The following is a 16,857-nucleotide window of genomic DNA, read 5'->3' as shown; positions in this document are numbered from 1 at the left end:
CCCTTGCCAGGAGTTTATACCGGGCGATTGCCTTTTGGCATACCGTCCCGACGTGGGCATTAAAAGTGAGGCCGCTGTCAATTGTAAGGCCCAGTATTTTTATCTGAGAAAGATAATTAATTTCCACATTCCCCATAGCGAGCCGCGGCACGTCATATTTCAGCCTCCTCGTGGAGAGGAGGGCACAAGTTTTTTGTGGTGCAAATTTTAATTTATTTTCCTCTCCCCATTCATTTATTACACTAAGGACACGGTTCGCTTTCGTTTCAATTTCAAGGGCCGTGTCTCCCTCGAAGACCAACACAATGTCGTCGGCAAACGCTTGACAGAATACTTTCATCTCCTCTAACATCCATAGCAGAGGGTCCAGCAATAGGTTCCACAGGATTGGTCCGCCTATGGACCCCTGCACGCACCCCTTGCTGGTCCCCCTACTCACTTGCACACCCGCATATCTAACTTTCACTCCCCTTTCACTCAGGTAGCTGCTGATCACCCGCCTCACGTTCCCCGGGCACCCAACTTCAGCCAACCGCACCTTTATGGCTGGCCACCAGGCGCTGTCGAAGGCTCCCTCTATGTCCAGCGATACCACAACAGAAATCTTCTTCTCCTCCCTCATATTTCTGATGTGGTTCACTAGTCTATAGAGGGCGTCCTCGGTGCTCCTCTGTGGCATAAAGCCATACTGGTGGGGGCTTATTTTGGGCAACAGGTAAAACCTGAGTCGGCCGACCAGCATCTTTTCGAAGATTTTGCCGAGAACAGGTAAGAGGCCAATCGGTCGATAGGCTTTCGGTACCCGGTATGATTCCCTGCCCGGCTTTCGCAGTATAACCACGGTCGCCCACTTACACTGTGCGGGGAAGTAGGCGGCAGAGAGGCATCTGTTGAGCAAGGCAAGGAACCATCCCGGGTTACAATCTACAGCGTGCTGACAGATGTCGGCCGTGAGGCCATCCGCCCCGGGGGCCTTCTTGGGGTTGAAGGACCTTACGGATCTCTTCAACTCCTCCATGATGAAAGGAGGGTCGTCCGGGCCCGCCGGTGGTTCGGTGTCCAAGGACTCCGCACACCGGCGCACCCGACGATGCCCCTCACTTTCACCACTTTCCTGGTCCTCGGGGTAGAAGGTCTCCGCCAACAGTTCTGCCGAGCTCCGGGCATCGAGGGTCTCACCACCCCTCGAAAGGGGCAGATCCTCCTCTCTCCCTGTGGCTCTACTAAGCACCCTGTAGATGCCCTCCCAGACCCCCTCCCTATCCTGTTTCCGGCAAAACTCCTTCCAACTCTTCTCTTGCGCTTCTTTCACCGCCTTTTCATACATCTCTCTTTCTTCCAGGTACAGTCCAACCACGCGGTCTCTGCGATCAGGTGCTGCGTTTCGGATCCTGCGTCTCCTCGTGGCCACCTGCTTCTTCATCTGCGCGAGCTCATCATTCCACCACGACAAGGTGAATTTCTGCGTGTGTTTTTTGGTCGGCATTGTGTCTCTGCATGTCTGTGTGATTGCTTCAGTGTATCTGTCTATTGCGTCATCTATTTGTTGTGTGCTGTGTATTGTGTCTATGTCTTGTATAGTTAATTGTCTGCCCGACATCAGCTGGGTCAGTTTCTCATGAAACTGAGTCCAGTTTGCCTTGTGTGTGTTAAATATGCGTGTAGTTCGTATTATGTTCGTGCCTGTGGATTTATGTTGTCTGATGCCGAAGGATATGCCGTTGTGGTCCGAGCTCGTGAGACACTCCTCAACCCTCCAGTTGTCCACTCGGTTCAGCAGATCGTCGGAGCACGCTGTCACATCCACGTAGCTGGAGTACCTTTTCCCACCTCTGATGGTATCGAACGTAGGGATGTCCCCGGTGTTGAGTATGTGCATTCCCATTTCTTCCAGTACAGCAGACACGTCTCTTCCTCGCGGGTCTTCCACTTCGCCACCCCACCACGGGCTTTTTGCGTTCGCATCGCCTCCCAGGACCATCCTATGGATACCCAGCTCTCTCCCTATCCGCCTAAGATGGTCCAGGTAGAGCTCCACTGGCTTATCGGGCTCGAAGTAGAAGGACACTACAATCATCTCCCAGGCTTTGGTTCTGAGGGTGGCCACAACGATGTTGTTACTGCTAAGGCGTGTATGTAGTTCGACATCCAGTGTGTCGTCGAGTACCACAATACACGCCTTTACTGCGCCACCCCCTTCCCCTTCGCACTGGAAGATCCTCACTCCATTGTATGTCCTCATACTTTTCGCCCCACCAACATAGGGCTCTTGTAGCAACGCTACGCATGCCTTACGCTTGGTGGCTTCGAGCAGTAGCTCCCTTGTGGCGATTTGGCTCCGCTGGAGATTAGCCTGCAATATTCGGTACTGGAAGGACTCACCTTGGGCAACCCTAGCAATACGCTACCGCCGATCTGGCTAGAGCGTCCCACTTCTTTCGTTCAAAACATTCACGATCAAAGGCGCTGTGCTCAGCGCTACCTTTCTTGGCGTTAATGCACTGAGGCGCTTCTCCCCGCAACCACTTGTCGCATTCAGTCCTCATATGAGGACCAGCGCAGTGGCTGCATCGGTCCTTCTCTTCCCTACACACCCGCCTCGTATGCCCATACCCAAGACAGCGCGAGCACTGCACTAGGGGACTTTGATCCATTACTCTCACTCTGCCCAACCCTATGTGGGCGTATCCCTCATTCATCCATCTTCTCCATACCTGTGGGTCCGCTCTTCCCCCTTCAAGCCCTCAAGTATGCCTGCGTTTTGGTTCTTCAGGGCAGTGATGAAGTCAGCAGTGTCACATTTCATCACATCCCTGAATACCAGAAGGGGGCTCTTATTTCTAACATCTTCCACTACTAGTCCCTCATTCTTACTCAGTCTTTCCTTCACCTTGACTCTTTCTTCCTCATTCGCACAGCCGACGACTACCCTTCTATTCTTAACCTTTCTTACTCTCTCCACCTTTACCCATCCGTCCCTTGCATCCACAGTCTTCCTAATCTTCTCTAGCACCTCATCGCCTGTCTCTTGTTCATCTTTGGACGACACCATGACTGAATGCAGGGCCTTGCCTCAGGGAGTTTCTCAGTGACTCCCCTCGAGACAACGCTCGCATAGCTCACCGTTTTGGCGGCAGTCATGCTGCCCTCCAGAAGCAAACTCAATCTTTCCATTTTGCTTTCATTTTCCCTCATGCTTTCCCTCATCTCGTTCATTCTATTCATCATCTCTTTCATACTTTCTTTCATTCCTTCACTTAGGTCCAGATTTCTCACCAATGCGTCGTCAACTACGCTGGAACCAGCATCGGATGGCGGGGGGGGATGTATAGGGTCCCCACTACGCCCTCCACTACCAGCCCTGGCATTGGTGAGTTCCAACTCCATCTCTTTTATTATTTCATACATCCTTTCTAGCGCCGTAATAACCCCATCTTTTATCTCGGTCTTTAAATTACGCGACTCTCGCAGATGGCCTTTACCTTTTTGCAGACAGGCTCGCCCTTCTGCAGTCCTACTGGTCATACCTTTAGGCGCTGCTGTGGTTGCAGGCTTCTTGACTGGTTCGGAGATTATGAACGTGTCACTGGCACGCCTCTGGGGAGTGTGGATCATGGTGACAACTTAGGGGAAAAAAAAAAAAAAAAAACCCCTGTCAATAATTCTTAACACTATTAGGTCTCCCAATAGGGGAGATACCTGTCAATAATTACAATAAAAAAAATGAATATCACAGATATAAAATATAACAATATAATATAACAATATAAAATATAATAACAATATTAATAAAATATTAATAGGTCAGTAATAATGAACAATGGTCAATAGTAAAAAGTCAAGTCAATACTTATACTTAATCAGGTCTCCCAATAGGGGAGGCACCTGTCAATAATTAACAATAAAAATGATTCACAGCAAGATATAACTAGGTCAATAAATAAAGCTAGTCAATACTAAAAAGTCAAATCAGTAATTATACTTAACACTATCAGGTCTCCCAATAGGGGAGTCGCCTGTCAATAATTTGAGATAAAAAATAATTTTAGTTAAGGTATAAAAAACAATGTTGTGTGGTTTTATGAAACCACGGTGCGTAAAAGTGATAATCGTATTTGTACGACAATTATCGTATTTGTACGACACTTATCGCGCTCGTAATTATCGTATTGGTACGACAACTATCGTACTCGCAATTATCGTATTTATCGTACACAGACCAAAAAGTTTCACTTTAAAAAGTGAAATTAATCACAATATTAATACAATATTTATATTAACCTCAGCTTCACTTTTTTGACCTAGCCAATAAAATTCCCAAAGGGAAGTGTCCTGTCAATAATAATTATAATTTAAATTTTAAAAAGTCAAGTCAATATCTGTCAATATTTTAAAATGAGTCACAAAATTTGTTCAATATAGATAGTGTTAATAATAAAAAGTTTAGTAATTGTCTTCCAGTAGAGGAGTGCCCACTCAATATAAAGACAATTACAGTTTTTAAAATTTAAATTAGTTACTCAATAGTAACTAGTCTCGGTAGGTCAATAAGTAAAGATAGTCAATAGTAAAGAGTCAGATCAATAATACTTAAAACTATCAGGTGTCCCAATAGGGGAATCGCCTGTCAATAGTAGTTTAAAATTTAAAAAGACAAATAGATAATATATTCAATAATATTAATAAAATTGAATGCAGTAATACTAATTAAAGAATTGTAAAATTGTTTAAGCTAGTCAAGTATACTTTCACTGCGCCTAGCAAAATAATTAGCAAAGACGCAGATGGGCATAAATTATTTAATAATGTATTGAATTTTACAAATAACTTTATGATTGTCCAAACTGTAAATTTAGCTTCCAAATTCAAGTAATAATTTTTGATAATTTCAGCTACTTTTGTATTAAGGTAGTCAATATAAATGAATACATGTATGAACAATAATACATATGAATAATAAATAATTAGTAATATTATAATATTGTGTTGTGTGTAATGGTCCCTAAGCACTCAGTATAAATAGCTTATTCTAACAGCTACACCAAAAATGATGTAGCTGGTCTATAGATACACTCACAATTTACTAATATGCAAATCCAGAATATAAATTAAATTAAATTGAAAAGATAATATAGGTTTAAAAACATTCATCCACCGCCACGTGTTTGTTGTTTTTGTTCATTACACCCGTGACCTACTTAGCTTTTTCTTCCAAGATACGTTATAAGCAGTTATAAGCTTTGTGAAGGAAGGTGTATGAGGTATTTAGGCACTCAGTTCAATAGAAAACAAGGTGTAAGTGAAAGGGGGAAAGTGCAGTTTTGGCGGAGAAAGTTTCTGTTTATAGGTTAAAAACACTTTTGTGTCTAACTTCGCCAATTTAGCTCCGATTTCCCCGGAACAAAAACCAAGGGCTTTGTTTAAATAAGACGCGTCTATTTACACCATTATCTTTCACCATACACTGAGTAAAGGGGGATTGTCACCGCCCGACATACCAAAAATTGTTTGTTTTTCTTGATTTATTTGTCCAAAAAATCCGAAAAATACCACTTTTCTAAAAAACAATGTTAGGAGCGATGCGATTTCGCTGTCAACGGGTCGCGTTCGGGCAAATGACTGGTTAGGTTAGGTTAGGTTAGGTTAGGTTAGGTTAGGTTAGGTTAGGTTAGGTTAGGTTAGGTTATGTTAGGTTAGGTTTTTTTTTTTTTTTTTTTTTAGTAAAAGCACCCGCCATCTCAGGGTGTTGTGTGCTTTCCTCTGGATTATTGTCCAGAGATGTTTGTTTTTCTTTAATCAAATAAATACCAACAGTTCTTTATTCACATTTTAGGCCTAAATTAGTACAATTAAAAGTAAAATTACAAATTAACAATTTACAATAAATTTCCAAAATAATAATAAGATACTAAAATTAAATATTACCTTTAGAACTTACATTAATTAAAAACATTACAAAAAAATAATAAAACAAAAGAAATAAAATAAATTAATACAATTAAGAGTAAAAAGTACAAATTAACAATTTATAATGATATTTCCAAAATAATAATAAAATACTAAATTTAAATATTACATCTAAAACTTACATTCATTAAAAACATTACAATAAAAATACAATTGAAACAGTACGGCACAACAATAAAACTTAACCCTAACATCACAGCTTATCACAGTTTCGTTTATTTACCACCCCAACAATGTACTTACAATATTCCAGGAATTCATTCCTCATTTTGTCCCCCAGGGCCGCAGGCAGATTCTCACCCGTCATCGCGATGCCCAATTTTTGCTCAATAACATATCTATCTCTTGCAAAAATCGGACACTCGAGCATGTTAGGTTAGGTTAGGTTAGGTTAGGTTAGGTTAGGTTAGGTTAGGTTAGGTTAGGTTAGGTTAGGTTAGGTTAGGTTAGGTTAGGTTAGGTTAGGTTAGGTTAGGTTAGGTTAGGTTAGGTTAGGTTAGGTTAGGTTAGGTTAGGTTAGGTTAGGTTAGGTTAGGTTAGGTTAGGTTAGGTTAGGTTAGGTTAGGTTAGGTTAGGTTAGGTTAGGTTAGGTTAGGTTAGGTTAGGTTAGGTTAGGTTTTTTTTTTTTTTTTTTTTTTTTAAATAAAACAAACTCCACAGACTCAAGGTCCGTGCCTTTTTTTTTTTTTAGATAATATAATTTTTTGTTTTTCAAAAGGATGGTTTACTCGTCACAATTAATGAGGTAGTCCCGTCAACTACCATAATACAATTACATATTATTTTTAGTCTCTTAACTAGTTTTATAACATGCATAATTTTTATAATATAACATGCATTTTTTTTTTTTTTTTTTTTTTATTATAACATGCAGTATTTTTTTTTCTTTTCTTTTTAATATTATAATTAATATATTTTTTTTATTATAATATATATTTTTTTTTGTTATTATTTTTTTATTAGAATTTTTTTTTTCTTTTTTTACATATTTATTTTTTTTTTTTTTTTTTTATTTTTATTATATATATATATATTTTTTTTTTGTGCATGCTATTTTACATAATATTATAAGTGATACAATTTATACAATTAATTTATAACAGTTTCAAATTTAATCTAATACATAGTGATATTTATTAATTTTATCAATTAAAATGAATTCTAATACAAATTTAATTTAATCTATTAAAGCCAAAAACACAATACATATTATTGAGTGGATAGGTAAGGAGTATGAAGTATTGGTTATTGTTGCCGCAATCCAAGCTTTTGGAGGTGAGGTGGTTTTATTTAATTGATTTTGTGAGGGCCTCCACGACTCTGCCGTTTCTATCCTTGAGGGCCATTTTTAAACAGTACTCCATGATGTTCTTGGTACTGGCCCTCTGTGCCCTCCCTATCAACCTGCCGATCGCGTCGCCACAGTCGTCAGCGAAGTAGACACAGGTCTTGGTGTGTCTAGATATTGCGACAACCGCGTGAGGTACACTGTCGTGCAGGCTGAGTTTTTTGGCGTTTGATTTCAGGATGAAGACGGTTTCGTACGTTAGGCCTTGTGCCTCGTGGATGGTTAAGATGGTTAGGTTAGGTTAGGTTAGGTTAGGTTAGGTTAGGTTAGGTTAGGTTAGGTTAGGTTAGGTTAGGTTAGGTTAGGTTAGGTTAGGTTAGGTTAGGTTAGGTTAGGTTAGGTTAGGTTAGGTTAGGTTAGGTTAGGTTAGGTTAGGTTAGGTTAGGTTCCCGTGTGGAGTTTCTGGTCTCCCATCGGGCGCGTCCTCAGGTGGCGGATAGAGGGAGGCCCTCCAGATATGGGGGGTACCGGTTGTCTTGCCGGCGCGGACCAAAACCAGCGTGGAGGAACTCGAGGGCTGCCACGTCCTTGTTGCAATTTCTGCTTTGCAGAGAATGTGCTGGGTTCATATTCGAACAGTGCTGCTTTTGCGGCGAGGTATGGCAACCAGTGGTTGCGGATGTTTTAGTCCTACTGGACGACGGGCTGCTCTGCAGCGATGGATGGCGGTTGTATCAATCGCGGCGCGGCGGGCTGGGCGGCAGGTTTTCTGTTGTCTGGTTAGGGGCTTCGGCCTCCCGTCGGGCAACCTGTTATCCGTCGTAGTGTTGTTGTCACGTCTAGCAGCTACGACGGACCAGGGGGCTTGCCTTAATCGGCTGGCCTGAGAGGAAGGACACCTCATCAAAAACCCTCAAATCCGCGTTGTAGTCCAGCGGCGTGGAATTCCTGTCCTTCTTGGACAGTTTGGCTCGGGAGAGCGTGAGCTTTTAGCTGTGTACACCCATGGATACCGCCCGACCTCCATGGTGTAAAAGGGTTATCCGGGTGCAGGGGGCACCGCCCGGATGGACGTTTTATATCCCCCATACTCGTGGGAACAAAAATGTCCTTTAACTCCGAAATGATCAACGACGACTCTGGCAAACACACAATTGACCCTGAAAACTTTTACGATTTGGAAGACACTGACGGAAGTATGTCTCCAGCGCGTGTCGAGACAAGGCGGGGCAGGGCTGTGCTGCGTTCAAGCTCCAGCTCTGTCAACAGCATTCAAGAAAAGGATGGAAAAGACAGGCTGTGGCGGAAGCGGACGCTGGACACCAGCTGTTCAGGTTCCGACACGGAAGATGGCACAGGGGTTTTTACATCCCCATTTATTAAGACCACCTCAAAAAGAGGGAAGGGCCGCCCATCGGGTTCAAGCGCCACTCGGCGTGAGGCCACATTTGATATGACGAGGATGCGTAAGATGGAGTTGGAGGCGCAGGCCGAGAAAGAGGTTGCTGAGTGCGCCGAGCGCATTGAAGTGGCGCGAGCTAGCGCTCCTCTCCCTCCCATCCCAGTAAAGTTGAACACATCTGAGGATCTCAGTCGCCGCATTGCCGATGACCTGGCTGCAATCGAGAAGGTGTTGACCAGGTCATCAAATCTCAAGGGCACCTTCAAAAAGACCTTGAAGATAGCCCACGATGATATTGAGCAGTCGGTGGCACAGTTGGAGAAGCGCACTGTCTCTGAGGAGACGAGATTGCTGCAGGCAGCCAATTCCCGCCTCCAGGCGGAGCTCGACTCCCTGAAAAGGGAGCTCCAAGAGGTGAAGGCCTCTCAGGGCTCGTCGCTGCCTGTTCAGCCCCAAGATTCAGACTCCGATCTGGTTGCTGTCATCTTGCGCCAGGTCGGAGCAATGATAAACGCGAGATTCGAGGCCCTAGAGGAGCGTCTGCTGCCGGCCAAGCGCATAAGACCTCCGCTGGCGGCGGATAGCAGGAAAGCGACGAAGGCGGCTGAAGAAGAGATGGCCGAAGAACTTGCACCGTCCCCTCTATCAAAGGCGAAAACATACGCAGGTGTTGCGGCAACATCGAAACCAGGCAGACCTGTGCCTGGGCCCGCAATAAAGAAAACCTCGAAGCAGGCAGCGGTCCCAGCGGTGGCGACCGAGGCAACCTCGAAGAAAAACAAGAAAAAGAAATTGGAAAAGGGGAAAGAAACGGGCGTCGTGCAGCCTGTTCCGGCGGGTTCAAAGCCCCCCAGAAAAGATGGCCTCCCGCAGCAGCCGTCTAAGGATGGAGAGTGGACTGTGGTTGGAAAGCGAGGAAAAGGAAACAAGGGGAAAGGGAAGAAGCGCGCGGCTAAGTCCCGCAAGAAGTCGCGAAAGCTCCACGCTCCGAATTCCTCGGCTGTCGTCCTTACCCTGCAGCCGAGTGCGAAGGAGCGTGGCGTAACCTACACCAGTGTTTTTCCGGAGGCGCGGCGTGAAATAGACCTCGCCGAAATTGGCATCAATGCAATGCGTTTTAAGCGCGCTGTCACTGGTGCCAGGATACTAGAGATCCCCGGTGCTTCCAGCACCAAAGAAGCGGACTCCCTTGCCGCCAAATTGCGGGAGGTCCTCGGTGAGGATAACGTTAAGGTGTCCAGGCCGGTCAAGTGCGCAGACTTGCGAATCACTGGCCTGGATGACTCGGCCACAGTCGAGGACATTGCGGCCGCGATCTCGCGCGCAGGGGAGTGTACCGCGGAGCATGTGAAGTGTGGTGGCCTGCGCGCGGGCCCCCGAGGTGCTGTATCAGCCTGGGTTAGTTGCCCGGTGACTGCGGCGAAGAAGCTGGCGCAGGCGGGGCGCGTAATGGTTGGGTGGGTTTCGGCGAAAGTATCTCTCACTGAGCAGAAGCCCCTGCGCTGTTACCGCTGCCTGGAGTTGGGCCATGTCAGCGCCACATGCTCCTCGTCGACGGACAGGAGTGCCACTTGCTTCCGCTGCGGTGAAACAGGCCATAAAGCTGGTGGATGCGATGCCGCCTCCGCTCGCTGCGCCCTATGCACGGAGGCAAAGCTACCGGCAGAGCATCGGCTTGGAAGCGCAGCCTGTAAGGCCCCGAAGCCTAAAAGAGGCGGAATGCGGAAGCAAGATGGCGCTCGAGTCCCATCGTGCTCTGCTCCGGTACCTGATGAGGTACCACAAACGGAGGCAGCCATGGAAACGCAGTAATGGCCCCACTGCGTTTCCTACAGGCCAACATCAACCACTGTGCCAGGGCTCAGGACCTTTTACATCAGAGTCTGGCAGAGTGGGGGATTGACGTGGCGGTAGTGTCCGAGCCATACAATCTGCCCCCCCGGGATAACTGGGCGGGCGATCTGGATGGCTTGGTGACGCTAGTTGCTCAAGGCGGCACACAGCTTGAGCAAGTCATAAGGCGGCGGGGATGCGTCTCGGCGGTTGTCAAGGGTTTCACCGTTGTTGGGGCGTACTTCTCGCCGAATCGCTGCCTCGCCGATTTCGAGCAGTTCCTGGTTGAGTTGAGGGATCTGCTAGACTTCGCACAACCTCAATCTGTGCTTCTGGCCGGGGACCTTAACGCCAAGTCGGTGTCTTGGGGCTGTGTGGCAAGTGATATACGTGGCTCAATACTCGCTGACTGGGCAGTTGCGTCGGGACTGACGGTTATTAACCGTGGAGCAGAATTAACATGTGTTCGGCAGAGGGGTGGATCCATTGTAGATGTCACGTTTGCGAGCCCCCCTCTCGCTCGTCGTATACAAGACTGGAGGGTTCTTTTGGACGTGGAGACGCTCTCGGATCACCGTTATATCCGGTTTAGCGTCTCCACGCCCTCAACGGCTCCCAGTCAATTCCCCCCTGGCGATTGTCGTCCGCGCTGGGCACTTGGTAGCCTCGATAGGGAGCTCCTCATTGAGGCTGCCTTAGTGCAGGCTTGGCTCCCGTCGCAGCAGAATGGCAGCGTAAACGTAGAGGAAGAGGCCACCTGGCTTGCTGAAGCAATGTCAAAGGTGTGCGACGCGAGCATGCGGAGGGTGCGGTCGGTTCCACGTAGGCGCCAAATGTACTGGTGGTCCGCCGATGTTGCCCAGCTGCGTGCTTCATGCGTGGCTGCGAGGCGGGCGTACACCAGGCACAGGCGCCGTAGGCGGCGTGACGAAGAGGAGGAAGCGCGGTTATACGCCGTCTATAGGGACTGTATTGTGTCTCTGCAGGACGCAATCAGAAGCGCTAAGACCCGTGCATGGGAGGAGATGCTCGAGAGTTTGAACCGTGAACCCTGGGGTCGGCCGTATAAGAGGGTGAGGCAAAAGCTTCGCCCTTGGGCCCCGCCCCTGTCTCAAAGTCTCGAGCCACGATTTCTGGAGCAAGTGGTGACGTCCTTGTTTCCGGATCGGGGAAGACATTCTCCCCCAGCCATGGCACCCGCGATGACTGCGCAGGAGGAGCTCAACAACGAAAATGTCCCTCCAGTCACTCGCAACGAGCTCGCTGTGGCAGTAGAGCGCCTTAAGGCGAAGAGTGCCGCCCCCGGCCCTGACGGTGTTCCCGGGCGGGCTTGGGTGCTGGCGCTAGAGTCACTTGGACCCAGGGTGGAACAGCTGTTCACGGAATGCCTCCAACAGGGCCAATTTCCCCGTAGGTGGAAGACCGGGAACTTGGTCCTGTTGCAGAAGGAGGGACGCCCGCGCGACTCGCCCTCGGCTTATAGGCCGATCGTGCTGCTCGATGAGGTGAGCAAGCTCTTTGAACGCGTCTTCGCAGCTCGCCTCATCGACCATCTGGAGGGAGTGGGGCCGGACCTAAGCGAGAACCAATTTGGATTTCGCCGGGGACGATCCACTATCGATGCGATTGCTGAATTGCGGAACCTCGCTGATGATGCGGATAATGAAGGCGGAGTGCTTTTGGCGGTGTCCCTTGACATCGCCAACGCATTCAACACTCTGCCATGGAGCTGCGTGATCGAAGCGCTCCGCTACCACAACGTGCCCGGGTATATGGTACGCTTGCTGCAGTCCTACTTATCGGAGAGGGCTGTGGCGTACCCCGCGCGCCGTGGATGGCAAGAAAAGGAAGTGACGTGCGGTGTTCCACAGGGCTCGGTTCTTGGGCCCCTTCTGTGGAACATCGGCTACGACTGGGTCCTGCGTGCCACTTATCTACCGGGTGTCAGCGTGCTTTGCTACGCGGATGACACCCTGGTAACTGCACGCGGGGCCTCGTATAGGGAGGCAGCCCTTATTGCGACCGCTGGTGTGGCGGAAGTTGTGCGCCGAATCAGACGACTTGGCTTAGAGGTCGCTCTCAATAAGTCCGAAGCGATTTTGTTTCGCGGCCGTCGAAGGGCGCAGGCTGCTGGTTCAGCTATCCAGGTGGGTGGCACGTCCATCGGCGTTGGTTCCACCTTGCGCTACCTGGGCATCGTGCTGGACAGCCGGTGGACATTTGTGGAGCACTTTCGTCGCCTCGCTCCCCGTCTTGTTGGGGTGGCCGGGGCACTTGGAAGTCTGCTCCCGAATCTAAGAGGGGCTGGGGGTGCGTGTCGTCGTCTATACACCGGCGTCATTCGCTCCATGGCCCTCTATGGTGCGCCCATTTGGGCCGACTCTTTGAGCGTCCGTACCCGACCCTATTTGCGTAGACCGCAGCGGGTCATGGCGCTCAGAGTCGTGAGGGCATATCGCACAGTGTCCTTCGAGGCCGCGTGTGTCATGGCTGGGACGCCCCCGTGGGACCTGGATGCCGAGATGCTGGCGGACGTTTATCGCCGCGTCACCGCGTCCAGATCGCATGGAATTAATCCATACCTGGAGCAAGTCCAGCAATGGAGGGCTGATGCTCTCGAGCGGCGGTTCAGGGAGTGGGAACGCCGGCTTGAGAGGCCCAGCGCAGGAGCGAGGACGGTCGAAGCCATCCGACCGGTCCTACGCGAATGGTGCGACAGGCGGCATGGGGCAATTACCTTCCACCTGACACAGGTGCTGTCCGGACACGGCTGTTTCGGGTGGTACTTGTGCAAAGTCGCCAGGCGGGAGCCGCAAATGGCTTGCCATTGGTGTGACAGTCCGGAGGACACGGCAGACCACACTCTCGCCGTGTGCCCCGCGTGGTCCGAGCCCCGTGCTCGCCTAGTCGCAGTCGTCGGCCCTGACCTCTCTCTGTCTTCCATAGCTCGCGCAATGGTTGGCAGCGACAGGTCGTGGCGCGCGGCTATCACATTCTGTGAAGATGTGATGTCGCAGAAGGAGGAAGCAGAGCGAGTCCGCGAGGGAGATCCCAACGCAGATCCTATTCGGCGGCGACGTCTTATTGGGCGCAGTCGCCGAGTCGCAACCGCTGTACACGGTCGCGACTTGCTTCCCTAATGATGGGAGCCGGACGGTGGAACGGGGACATAATCCATCGTCCGGTGCGGTGAGGCGGCGTGAGACGTGTTCTGTTCACGCCGCCCCCCAGGAAGGAGAAACTGGCGAACTCAAGCCAGGCCTTAATCGCGATGGGCCTATATAAAAAATAGGCTGCCGCTGACGGGGTTGCGGAAGCGGTTCGACCAAATACCCGCGACCCTGCCAATACAGCGGAGTGACGGAACACAGTGGAGTTTAGTCGGTAGTCGCCGCATTCTGCGGTGTGAGTCCGACATAACCCAGGGCCCTTTCCCCGAGCGCTCTGGGTATGCCTAAATGCATTCTCCACTATAAAAAAAAAAAAAAAAAAAAAAAAAAAAAAAAAAAAAAAAAAAAAAAAAAAAAAAAGGTTAGGTTAGGTTAGGTTAGGTTAGGTTAGGTTAGGTTAGGTTAGGTTAGGTTAGGTTAGGTTAGGTTAGGTTAGGTTAGGTTAGGTTAGGTTAGGTTAGGTTAGGTTAGGTTAGGTTAGGTTAGGTTAGGTTAGGTTAGGTTAGGTTAGGTTAGGTTAGGTTAGGTTAGGTTAGGTTAGGTTAGGTTAGGTTAGGTTAGGTTAGGTTAGGTTAGGTTAGGTTAGGTTAGGTTAGGTTAGGTTAGGTTAGGTTAGGTTAGGTTAGGTTAGGTTAGGTTAGGTTAGGTTAGGTTAGGTTAGGTTAGGTTAGGTTAGGTTAGGTTAGGTTAGGTTAGGTTAGGTTAGGTTAGGTTAGGTTAGGTTAGGTTAGGTTAGGTTAGGTTAGGTTAGGTTAGGTTAGGTTAGGTTAGGTTAGGTTAGGTTAGGTTAGGTTAGGTTAGGTTAGGTTAGGTTAGGTTAGGTTAGGTTAGGTTAGGTTAGGTTAGGTTAGGTTAGGTTAGGTTAGGTTAGGTTAGGTTAGGTTAGGTTAGGTTAGGTTAGGTTAGGTTAGGTTAGGTTAGGTTAGGTTAGGTTAGGTTAGGTTAGGTTAGGTTAGGTTAGGTTAGGTTAGGTTAGGTTAGGTTAGGTTAGGTTAGGTTAGGTTAGGTTAGGTTAGGTTAGGTTTTTTTTTTTTTTTTTTAATAAAAGCACCCGCCATCTCAGGGTGTTGTGTGCTTTTCTCTGGAATATCGTCCAGAGGTGTTTATTTTCTTTTAAATCAAATACCACAAATTTTTTATTAACAATTAGGCCTAAATTAAAAATACAATGATTATAAATACAAATATGAAATACAAAATATTAACAATGTCCGGTTAAATTATTTAAAATTAATATTAAAATACAATAATAAAAGATGACATTTAAAACAAAATATTACAATTAAACATTACAATCAAATAAAACAATATTAATTAAAACGGCACAACAATTACTTAACCCTAATATCACAGTAGCTTATCACAATTTCGTTTGTTCACCACCCTCACAATTTGTTGGCAAAATTCTAAAAACTCGTTTCTTGTCTTGTCCCCCAGGGCCGCAGGCAGATTCTCACCCGTCATCGCGATGCCCAATTTTTGCTCAATAACATATCTATCTCTTGCAAAAATCGGACACTCGAGCAACAGGTGAGAAACCGTCTCGTCGACTCCGGGCTGACACAGACACGATGGATTCTCCCTCAGCTTGAATCTGTTCAAGTAGAAGGCGAATCCACCGTGTCCAGTCAGTGCTTGTGTGGTGTGGTGTGTGATGTTTATGTCCGAACTATTTTGTATGCAGCAGCAGCGCTTGGGAAAAAGAGCTTCGTGCCTCCAGCCGTCACCCCCACATCATATCTCCTGTCCCATTCCCCGATCGTATCCTGTCTCAAGATACGCTTGACGAATGAAACAGGACACAGATCGTAGTCGGGTTTCCTCTTCGACCCCAGAGCGGCCTCCTTGGCTAATTGGTCAACTCTTTCGTTCCCCCTTAGCCCTGCGTGCGCCTTAATCCAAAACAGAGCGACCTCCCGCCTCTGCGAAGCAGCTTTTCGGAGGGCCGCCCTTGTTTGCACAGCAAGGGGGTGGGGGGAACCGAGTGTGACGGCCTGGAGGGCCGATCTGGAGTCGCTGAAGATGCCGACCTTCGGCACTCCACTCTTGCAGGCTCTATCTACTGCTCTTTGGAGCGCTAGAAGTTCGGCCTGGTAGACGGTGCAATACGGCGGCAAAGCAAGCTTGACGGCCTTCGTCTCGGCCTCCCCCTCCCATACGGAAAGGGCGGCTCCGACTCGACCCTCAATCTTGCTGCCGTCCGTGTAGATCCTATGTACGTGGCTATCAGCCACGTCGGAATACGAGTCCTCGTCCACCAGCCCGAACCCCAGCCCTTCCTGCTCTGCCGGATGTGGGTCCTCAATCGCCGGAGCCATTCTTTCCACCTCCCTGTCTCCCAACGCTGGGTGCGACACCCCCTTCTTGATCCCATATAATCTCGAAACTTCGAGTATTCTGAGGTCAAGGGGGAGTATCCCAGCCAACAGCATAGCTGAGTTCAGGGAGACGGTCCGATATGCTCGGCAGATCTTTTGGGCGAACCCCCGTTGTACGGTGTTCAGCCTTTTTTGGACCCCCATCTTTTCCACGGTGGGTGCCCACGCTGCCGATGCATACATAATAGTCGGCTCGATAACTGCTACATAAATAGTCCTAATAATATCTGGGCTAAGTCCCCAACCAACTCTGGCTGCCCTTGCCAAGAGTTTATACCGGGCGATTGCCTTTTGGCATACCGTCCCGACGTGGGCGTTAAAGGTGAGGCCGCTGTCGATTGTAAGGCCCAGTATTTTTATACAAGAATAATATTTAATTTCCACATTCCCCATAGCGAGCCGCGGCACGTCATATTTCAGCCTCCTCGTGGAGAGGAGGGCACACGTTTTATTAGGTGCAAATTTCAATTTATTTTCTTTTCCCCATTCGCTTATTACATTAAGGACACGGTTCGCTTTCGTTTCGATTTCAAGGGCCGTGTCCCCCTCAACGACCAACACAATGTCGTCGGCGGTTAGGTTAGGTTAGGTTAGGTTAGGTTAGGTTAGGTTAGGTTAGGTTAGGTTAGGTTAGGTTAGGTTAGGTTAGGTTAGGTTAGGTTAGGTTAGGTTAGGTTAGGTTAGGTTAGGTTAGGTTAGGTTAGGTTAGGTTAGGTTAGGTTAGGTTAGGTTAGGTTAGGTTAGGTTAGGTTAGGTTAGGTTAGGTTAGGTTAGGTTAGGTTAGGTTAGGTTAGGTTAGGTTAGGTTAGGTTAGGTTAG

At 48.1% G+C, this 16,857-nt stretch overlaps 1 protein-coding gene across 1 annotated transcript; it reads right to left on the bottom strand.

Moving 5' to 3' along the window:
- Positions 1-15,318: 15,318 nt before the first annotated feature.
- On the bottom strand, positions 15,319-16,221 carry LOC123705080. Its single transcript, XM_045653684.1, has one exon. It carries the CDS (start codon positions 16,219-16,221, stop codon positions 15,319-15,321), a length of 903 nt encoding a protein of 300 aa, XP_045509640.1.
- Between the last annotated feature and the right edge of the window lie 636 nt (positions 16,222-16,857).

The sequence above is a fragment of the Colias croceus genome, chromosome Z, assembly GCF_905220415.1.
Source record: "Colias croceus chromosome Z, ilColCroc2.1".
Classification (NCBI taxonomy): domain Eukaryota; kingdom Metazoa; phylum Arthropoda; class Insecta; order Lepidoptera; family Pieridae; genus Colias; species Colias croceus.
This window is presented reverse-complemented; position numbering and strand designations above follow the sequence as displayed.